The 10,546-nt window shown below is 43.6% G+C and overlaps 1 protein-coding gene across 1 annotated transcript; it reads right to left on the minus strand.

Annotated features, from left to right (window-relative positions):
* Positions 1-234: 234 nt before the first annotated feature.
* CCDC92 (coiled-coil domain containing 92) lies at positions 235-4,393 on the minus strand. The gene is made up of 3 exons (XM_009283932.2): positions 4,255-4,393; positions 3,835-3,876; positions 235-2,890 (listed from the first exon to the last, which is right to left on the minus strand). The coding sequence occupies exons 1-3, from the start codon at positions 4,382-4,384 to the stop codon at positions 2,115-2,117; spliced, it is 948 nt and encodes a 315-aa protein (XP_009282207.1). The 5' UTR covers positions 4,385-4,393; the 3' UTR covers positions 235-2,114.
* Between the last annotated feature and the right edge of the window lie 6,153 nt (positions 4,394-10,546).

Here is a 10,546-nt window from a genome sequence, read left to right on the forward strand (position 1 = left end):
AAAAAGAAGTCAAACCAGGCAGAGATTCCGCACCATGGGTGGGGTAGTGTTCACTTAGGCACACCTGACTTTAAATAGCACGATACAACCAAGCTAGTGCTATCAATAAACACGTGTGAAGAGGAAAGTGTTTTTCGCAATATGTGTTTCCTTTCAGAAAGGCTCCAGGCTGGTCTATGTATACGAAAGAGGTAAGAAGTTAGTCTCGCACACACAAAGACTAAGGTTTGCCTGTATGGTTGTAAGAAATGTTTTTAATTGCCCAAAGCATCACTTCTGCTGTGCTTAGAAGCAGTGCCTTCCATCATCCTTGAACAAGTGGCAGGGCCGATCAGTCATACAATCGATCGCCATAAAAATACGGCAACCACCACCAAAAAACCCCAAACCACTGCTGGTTAATGCAATACACTTAAAAATAGTAAACCACAGAATAACAAGCTTTCTTTAACCAGCCATGTTCCAGGACACAGCTTTTCCCTATCCCTCCCCACCAGTCATGAAACAAATCCTACCACGCAACCGGCAAGGAGGTTGTCTTTCTCGGGCTTCAGAACAGCAAGTGACTGAGTCGTGAGGGGGCACAGGAGGCCTTAGGGCTAGTGCACAGTCAAACCCTCTCTGAGCGGGAACAACCCTGCTGTAAGTTGTCATGCTGCACAGGAAATTTAGCAGTACCACAGTTAGGAAGAACAGCTTTTGTCATCCTGCCAGTGCCTTTGTGGGGGAAGCTGACAGCGATCTAAGGCTCCAGAGGGAGAGACACACCGACACACAGCTGCAGAAAAAGCTTAAGAGGGGCAGACTACAGCTGGCAAGGGGAAGGAAGGAGGGCAGGCAGGGATCCTTCATCAGCTTTCACAGAGATTATGCGTTCCAGGTTTCTGAAGGCACATCATAAGCTTAGCAGCATTTGGGAGCCATTGTTTCTTGCTGGTCCTACTCAGAGGCTGCAGAGTGAAGCAGGGGTGAGCTGGAGGTGCTGATCACAATTTAAGAAAAATGGTCAAATTTGTGCTCCTTTCCCAAAATTACATGCTCTCACAGCTCAGTATGCCTTTCTTTCCTAGGAAAAAAATAATAATAAAAAAATCATCAAGTAGTCTAACAGCTGTAGAGCCTACCTGTTGCTTACTAGAAAGGAGTAGGGGAACCAGGGCAAGTGCAAGGCAAGTCCATCCCAATCCACAAGGACAAAAATCACGGATGCCAGGTTCTCCTCCTGTATGAACGGGTTACGTCAGTTAAATTTAAAACTAAATACAGGCAGTTTAGAGGGACAGCTCAGGTTTCTAAGCTGGCAGAAGCCAGCACTGTCTGATGATGCCCAGAACAAGACTAAGGTTTTCAGGAAACAAATAATCCCTTTACAAAAAGTGCAGATTAGAGCATAAAGAACCATTTCCATATTGGACAGCCAGTTAGGTTTTCTCCCTGGAAAAGGAGCTCTGAGCCAGTATGGAAGGTGCTACAAGTGCAGTGTACTGACTAGTGTAAAGTGTAATGGAGCCATTTAATTTAAAAAAAAAAAAACAAACCCCAAACAACAGTGTTCATACTCTCTCTCTGAGGTTCATTAACCCTTTAAAAGAGTGCTTTATCCCCCCTCCCTTTTTACTTAAAGCCACAAACCAAAGTATTTAGGATTAATCGTCAATGCTACTGTGAGAAAGGCTTTGTCACAGAGGTTAGTGTTTGGGTATGCAGTGCTTACGTACACAGTGAAGACAAAAGAACCACTGATAGTTCAAATGTTAACAGCCACTACATGTTGCTGCAGGTTCATAGTTAAGGTTGGTTTCACTAATATTGATTAATAACACAGCCTACAGCCTGTGCCTTTGTCCACACGTGTAGTTACAATAAATGGAGCAGTGCTCAGCAGCAAGCAGTCAGGTACCCCTGATTTGGCCACAGCATTTAGTAGTTATATACCTTGCCATATGAACACAGTCATACTGGGTGTCATTAGAGGAGCATAATCTATTAATGATGTATCTGGAAGAAGTTTGGCATGCATGGGGCGTCAAAAGAAACTTTACTGCAGGTGCTATTTATCCTACAGGATCACAGTGCATAAACAGCAACAGAGTAGAGCATTTCCGTGATTTTACTCAAACAGTTCTGTCTGTCCCTGAGTGCTTTCTGACCACTTTGCTTCCCTGGACCTGATCCACTGCCAGCGTTTCAACCTCCGGCTGAGGCTGGGATGGCGTGACATGGTGGATGCGATGCGCCACCCCAATGTGTGCCTTGTGCGGCTTCTCTCGGGCTGGGCTGTGCGATTCACCGGATGCACGATCTGAAGCAATTGGTGGAATAACTAACGGCCTCTCCTTAATAAGATGTACCTCTGCCGTTTCCCTGGCCAACAGAAACGGAGTGGGATCAGGCATGGCATCCACAGGCTCTCTTAACAGCAGCTTCCGGCTATCCGATCCTATTCTGTAGGCCTCTTCAAACTCGGGGTTGAGTGGTGTTGACAGACTCTTCTTCATTCTGCGCCGTGGAGTCTCTGGCAGTTTATCTTTGGGAGGGGACGGCTTATAGTTGGACAACACGGGACTGCCAGAAGGGGTCCCCTCCGAAGTCCCGCTTGAACTCATCAGCTTCTTCTTAGTAGCATGCAGTTGAGAAGTTAAATAAGCAATAGTGCTCGCTCTCTGCTCTAGTTCGCTTGACAACATATTGAGCTTATGGCTTTTCATTTTTAACTCTTCCAAATACTTCTTTTCTCTTTCTTTAATAGTGTTTTCCAGCACCATTATCATCGCGTTCTTTTGTTCAAGTTCTTTCAGTAATTCATTATTTTCAGCCTCTTTGACTTTCAGCTGAGCTTCAAGATCTTCGCACTTTCTTTTGAGTTCATCACTTCTTGAACTCCCATTTCCTAGAAGAATGGGAAAAGCAGAAGCGTTTCAAGTTAACAATAGCCATTAAGCAAAATAGTGCAAGAGGGTTCCTTTTGCTATTCCAAAGCCGTAAGAAAAATCCCTAAGCCTAACTTCAGCTAATACTCTTAAAATGACTTCATCTTCAGAAGCACCAGGACAGCTTTTAAGGAAATGATGATGAGCTAGCGCTACTCACCATGGTTTAGCAGTGTTTAATACTGTTGATACTAAGTAGAGACGCTTCACATGTTCTGGGGAACAGGGATTACAGAAACCATGCTTGCTGAACTTGCTCGAAATTGGAGCCATTTTGCAAATCCTCTAGTTATCAAGAGGAACTTCAGCTTATTCAAGCTGAACTGAATTCAGTTGCTCTGCTGAATTTGCCCACGTTCTCTCTCATTTGCAATACACCTCTTGTCCCACACTGTCCCTGATCTGGGAGGTTACTCCCAGGCAGTATTTTATTCCTGTGCTTCACCTGTTGGTAACATAATACATCTGAAAGAACTAGAATCTAGTGTGTGTGTGTGTGTGTGTGTATAAAAAAAAAATAAAAGCTTTGTGGTGTAATTACAGTACCAGCTAAGTTTTAATAATAGTCTCACTCTTCTGCCCCTAAAATTCATGTCCCGTGTTCCCATATAGTGTGCACGGAACTGACTGTCTAGTCAGAGAGAGGAGTCAGCAGTTCTACACTCTATTCCTGGCTCTTTCAAAGATTTCCTACGTGGCCTTGGTAAAGAACTTGTGACATTTACTTCATAAATAACAGTAAGTCTGGAAAGTAGAAAACTACTCTTATACCTTTAGAATTTATAAAGTCAACATCCCAAGTGCAAAGTATTCTCACCTGCTTGTAATGGAGAAAATACAAACACTGAAAAAGGTGAGGAAGTTTAACATGAACGTTAAAAGAAAAATGCTACGTATTCCTTACCTGACAAGTCTGAACTCTTTACAGTCAGCTCATAGGTTAAATCTGAGGAAAAAAGTTGTTTATTTTTGTTAGAACATGATCATCTACCCCATACCCCACCCGGTGAGCATATTTACAACGCCATACTTCAATAAAAATATAACTAACTCTTCCCCCCACCTGAAGCAATAATAGGAGATCCACTGCAAATTATCAAATCTGTAAAACAACTGGAACCATCAGGTGACACATTGCTCTTTTTTTTAAAATTTTTGCTTAACGATCACACAGTTGTGCCCCGAGATACATGCTGATCACCCTAGATATACCCTGGTGCTGGGCTTTGTTGCTGAGGTTTCACTACTGAAGTAGGAAGCAGTTACACCATTCCTGTGAAAAGAATTAAGCACCGAATCAGCATCAGCATCCTCTCCCAGCTACCTGTGCAGTGCTGCTGCAGGCGTCGAATCTCCGCGTGCAGGCCTTTCAGGGTGTTGGCATGTTCTCGCTGGAGAAACAACAGATTCTTCTGGGCACTCTGTAGCTGGTTCTCCAGGTTTGAAGTTGCCATCCTGACATGCAGTCGCCCTGTCAGTAAACAGATGTAGAATTGTAACAGTGAGTTACCTTGCACATACAGAGATCCTCACTCTACAGCCAGGAACAGCTGAATTCTGCTATTAATGAAGTGATATGCAATCAAGCAAATGCCACAAAAGGTTTTTCTGTTTCATGACTGTTTCAATTAGAAGTGCTCTAAGTTCATAGAAAGCCTAATTATACTCTAGGCCAGAGCAGCATAGGGAACTCATTTGTTTGGAGTTAACACATTTAAAGGATTAACTTCAGACAGACTAAGTCACTAATGCTGTTACAAGATAAAAGTGGAGTTCTGAGAAATGGGCTAGCGTGTCCCTCTGTCTTGTTGGGGGTTTTCCACTTACTTCAGGGATACAGGAATTAGTAACACCCCTGGACAAGAACAAGGAAGAAAGCACTAAAGCGCACCACCTCTGAAGAGAAATGCAAAATGGGGAATCTAACACACGGCCAGGCCCAGCGGTACCGGCACAGACATGGGTGCTACAGGGCGCCTTAGCCGAGATGTGCTCACTGGGACCTCCAAAGCTCTGGCTGCTGTTGCATTTCCTCAGCCATGCTAGAGCAGGATCCCGTAGCCGGTGCCGGCCCCACGCTACGGGAGACCGATGTCCCACATGGGCCCGATGACATGGAACAAGACAATTGACAAGGACAATGTTTCATTTAAAGAGAAAAGAAACAGCTTTTTCTTGCTCAGGTTATGAATACATGGAAAACTGTTACACCGCTGGGTTTTCCTTGCGGAACAGCCTTATAAAACCAGGCCTTGACTACAGCAGTGCTCAGACTCAAAGATAGAAACGGTCAACTGTACGATGCCGAGGGGTGTTCTTGAAGACCCCTGCACTGCCAGTGTTACTGCTGCTCCTGATAAGGCAACAATGGTTTTACATACACCCACAGGCCAAAGCGCTAAGAAACATCTGTCTGGTAGAGCTGGAGATACAGACTCCCAAATGAATTCCCCGATACAGAGGTAAAAATAGCTCCTTGCACCAGGCGCAGCCAGATGCTTCCTGTGGAGGAGCACGCACTGTGCCCTGGGGCTCTCTTCTGTGAGATTTGAAGGAGTACCTGGAGGAGCATCCAGAGAAGCACAAACAGGGGTTACCGTGTCCCTAGTGATCTCTAGTCACCAAGTCCGTCATGACACGATTTTGTTTATTGTCCTGTTTCCTAGTGAAAATAAGTATACTAATGAGAAAAAGCAACGATGACAGCATGCAATCCTTGTGCAACCTGAAAGCACAGCAATCACTCGGGTGTACTTTTAGTTGTTCTTGAATTTCACTGTGTGATCATTACCACTCTGCATGCACAGAGGGCTGTGTCATGAGCAATGCTGCTACAGCCAGGGCGCATGGTGCTGCTCCACCTACAGCTGGTTATAGAGGCTGCTGGGTCTACATGAGAAGAACTTTCCAGAAACGTCTGTCCTTAACTCCACATTACTACACTTTAAATTTCTTTAGCAAGAAAGCTGTCACGCTTGGGCAACTTTCTGAAAACTCTGGGAAGTCAGCCACCTTCTTGGGCAGCTCAGGAGCGCAAAGACAGCACAAAAATAGGTGCACAGACAAATTCTAGAGAGCCAGGCTAACGGGGACGCCAGAGTGACAGGCAGTAGCACATACTGGGTGGGAATTACACAAGCAACGGTGGGAGAAATACTTTCAGGGGGACAGAGCAGCACAGGGAACTATGTCACAGCCCCTGGCCTACCACCAGGAGCGACGAGGAAAGGTTTGTCAAGTGCTTCTGCGCACTCCCCGTGCACAGCTGATGATCCAGCCTGTCGGGGCTGGGAGCCACAGCAGCCCTCTCCTGCTGCCACTGTAATCCAGCCAAGGAGGGGGGAGACCGATGAAGTCGTTAGGATGCTGGGTTAAACACTGCTGATACACGAGGAGCATCAGCTTTGTCATTACAGTACGAAAGGCTAAATTCAGTTATCATCTGTGTAGTTTTGTAAAAACAATTACAGTATTTAGGTTACAAAGATAAGCAAAGAATCAGGACTCCCGTTGCCTGGACAACCATCTGCAATGGCATTACAACCATGGTCTGTAATTACAGGACCACATGTTGTGCATAAGATAGAACTTAATTCTGTCCCGTGGCTGCCTCACAGGCATTTTAACGGTTTCGTCTTGCCGTATCAAGTGTTTTCCATTGGGCTCTTTTTCGTGTGTAGTTTTATGACAAAAATTTGATTCTACAAGTGCAGAATTGGTAGAGCATACACTCAGAGAAAGTAACACACTTTTGTCACTCCTGAACGTAACACAGCCCTGCATTTAATTTTATACTTTTTACTCCCCAAAAGAACACCAGACTCAGTGCTTCTGCGCCTCGGTAAAACATTTTTTTTTGGGGGTGGTGTGATGGTGTAAATAAATACACAGACACAGCCTCCCTGATTTCATGTGTGACCTTAACTGACATCATCATCAACTGACTTATACCTACAGAAGCACATATCTGATTGTAAAAAAAAATAAAGGCTAAAAGACTTTCAAGGAATCCAGTGCTGTGCAAGGGGCAAAACGGAGCTCTCGGTTACTCTGTAACAGAGATCAAAGATTAAATTCAGCACTCAAGAAGAATGAGGGTAACGGTGCCAACTTGTGCTTTGTTGAGTGGAACGGGTCATTTTGCAATCACCATCGTTAGCAAACAAGCAAAAATTAGGGACCAAAAATATTCTAAGAAGAGGTTTCAGGGTTGGCTAAATAAGAAATAAGCCGAGTTGTGCATACAGGCTCCTGCTCTACAACTTGTGAAGAGCGGCCCATCTGTGCCGCGACTGCTTTCCACAGCCCGGCCGCAGAGGCGCCGGGACACTCCATTACCACCACAGCGGTACCCCCTCACTGCCCACAGCGTCAGGGGACTACTTGAGGACAGACTACACGGTCCACAGCAACTACTGTGGGGCACCATTAGTTTTAAGGACTGATGATATTTTAGCTGTGTTACATTTTCAAAGTGACATCATCTTGTTTGCAAAGCTGACTTCAGACAGACAGAAGCTTTACTGAATTATCCAAGTACTTAAGTGATCGTTATACTCTTACCGACTGAATGTGACAGCAGAATAAAACCTGCGGAGTCCACGCCCTCACCGTAGCTGGTGCTCAGACTGCACGGTACACCGAGGCTCAGAAGGGATTTTTTTTAAATCAAGAAATGCATTTTCCAAAAGAAACTCTTAAGCACTGACAGTGCTAGGTGAAAGAATAGCCTACACATAATATCCTGAAGCCTTTACTATCACGATGGTTACTAATGGTAGCTTTACGCCTGTAATTATAATCTGAACAGAAAAAGACTTCATCACCAGCAACAAACAAAAAGTGTTTATAACTCAGTCCTTGCAAATAAATGCGTTTTTTAAAATGTTAGAAAATGTTAGAAAATTTAGTTTCTAAATGTTAGAAAAAGCAAAACAAGGCTGTCACTATTAATCTCCTCAATTGTTTTTTCACCTTGATCTCTTGCATCTTAAAGATCACACTATGATTACCTCTTATGAAGAAAAAATAAATAATCAGAGGCAGGCTAGGTCTATAGGCTTCGGAAGAAAATAAAAATTACCAGCACCAGAGCATCATCTTCCCTGCAGCACCAGTAAGTTAATCAGTGAGAGCAATTAAGTCAATCCCCTTTGAATTTTAGCTGCAGCCCTTCTGCACTAAGTAGTTTCTCTCCTCGGAGGATAAAGGATCGGAGGGCTGACTTTCCCACAAGCCTTCTGCAACCTTCCTATACTTCTCTTCCTCACTGCAGCCTTGTTGCCTGCCCCTCCTCTCTCCTTTTCTTCAAGGGAAAGGGAAGGCCACCGTGGTAAAGCCATAGCTTCCACAGAATTTATGGGCAGCAGCTTCAGTTCAAACCCCGCTCTACCCGGCCCTGTCACATCTTTTTAGCCAGCACATACAAACACTGCAATCCGTGCACGTGTGTTCTGGGCAACGGCCAAAACCATCTACCATAAAAACAGGGAAAGGGGAAAGCGTCTTGCATAGATAGTCACTGTACGGAGACACTTTTGCTATGAAATCTGCTTAGAGTTGTGCAAATTGGTATTACTGAGGATCTATTACAAGCCACTATTCACTTTGTACCTATTTTACACCAAATCTTAAACCACAAAAATCAGACCTAATGTTATTAAAGCCTGAGATCTGGACGAAATGGATTTCAAATGAATATGCATGATCTGTCAACTAAGCTCATTAGCACAATATTAAAAATATTTTTGATTGCTTTTGCAGCCATACTTATAAGGAAATTTCCATTGCACAAATGAGGGAAGGAAAAAACCTCTCATCTGCAGTCTGAACAGCTCTCAGATACCCACAATCACCTGCACTTCACCCCATTCTAAGTTCAGCAATATTTTTCCCTGTAGGAACATTTTTAGCCAGTGCCTAACGAAAAAGCTGGCCAAACTGCCACAGCAGAAGCCAACTAAAGAGAAAATATTTATCTTTCTAGAATAATACCAAATTGTTTTATGCCCCTAGAGATCATACAACTGAACCGGACACAAGAAGATTGAAAATATGGATAGGATATAGAGTAAGTCAGGCCAACAACCTAGCCAATTCACCTGGTGTTGGGCAAGTTTACTAAACAGACCATTTCTGAAGATCAGAAAGATGAGGTTAAAAGGAGGGGAAAAAGCCTCTCAGCATGACATCCCAGAAGAGTGCTCCTGAAAGCAGGAACTCAAGAGCAGGACACCAGTGGCACTCCCTCCAGGAAACATGGTGTTGCCATTACCTGTCTTAACAGGTGTGCAGCGTGCTACGTACAAAACGCAGTGCAGTTCATGCCTTACCACCACGCTATTTGTACTGCTTGCACAGCTTGGTCTGATTTCTCCAGCTATGCCAGTGGGGGGTTATTTTATTTTTCTTGCTTTGCTGGTGGCGGCTTGTGATTTTGGAATCGTTTACTATATGAAAAATACTGCTGAGCTGAGTAATTGCTTTAACTGAGGAATTACTCAATAATCAATATGAAGGACTTAACTTCCCTACCGAGTATACCAACTGGCGCCACCATTTAAAGACTGCTCTGGCAATTGTTCTGCTTTTGGGTCAGACAAGAGAAGTATCTTCAGCCACCTGAATAAAGAGTACCTTAAAGAGCCCGGAGACACCACATGTATTTTGTAAAGGGACAGAACCTGGGAGGGAAGTAGACGTCCTGGCTGTGACCCTCCTGGATGCTCACATCCACAAGGCTTCCACAGGACAGGGCAAGAGGGGACAGTACTTGCTTCAACAGAGACTCAGCGGTATTTGTTGTCCAAATTGTTATGATCCTGTGATTATGCCCTTAAAAAGTCCACCCAAATCATGTATTTCAATTTAAAGCATACTGGCTGAAAACAGTGTTTTGTGGGGTGGTGGGTTTTTCCCCCCCCTTGGTTTTTTTTCCCCCCAGAAGTGGCAGTAGGAAACTATGCTCATTTGTGACTGGGAAGTCATTTGCATACAACTAGTTTTCTAAGTCAATTCGTTTTGAATAATTGGATTACTAAAACACTGAAGGTTTTTATTTCTGTTTTTCCCACTTACCATCCGTTTGCATATTTTGTACATTTCATAACATCTTACAACTGCTCAACTTCTTTGTTTATGTAGGTTGTGTAAAGATCAAAGGACACCATGCAAAAATATAAACTAATTTTTAAAGCCAGAAACATTGACAACTGTCACAAAGTTAAACCATGCATTGAAACTTGAAAAAGAAATTATAAATTAACAGCACCCCTTTAATTCTGCATTCTCACCATTAGTGAAAGCTACTCCGATTGCGTAAAACATTTTATTTAATGTTAATCTCAAATTTGTCAGCAGCTCATCGGATATGATGCAAGTGAGACCTACTGACCCATGCAATCTCAGTCAGAGGTTTTTTAAATGGGAATAGACTCAGGAGATGTAATGAAAAAGAAACAATTATATTAAAAAAGAATTAACAGTTTCTTTTAATACAAGCCAGTGAACATTCTCCCACCACTTCCCTAGGCAGATGCTTTAACTTAGTTCCAGGGAGTTTGGTTAGCGGGATTTACAGCTACTCCAAGTTCCTTAACAATTCTTAACCCGCTGTT

This window comes from Aptenodytes forsteri, unplaced genomic scaffold (assembly GCF_000699145.1).
Source record: "Aptenodytes forsteri isolate BGI_AS27 unplaced genomic scaffold, ASM69914v1 Scaffold118, whole genome shotgun sequence".
Lineage (NCBI taxonomy): Eukaryota > Metazoa > Chordata > Aves > Sphenisciformes > Spheniscidae > Aptenodytes > Aptenodytes forsteri.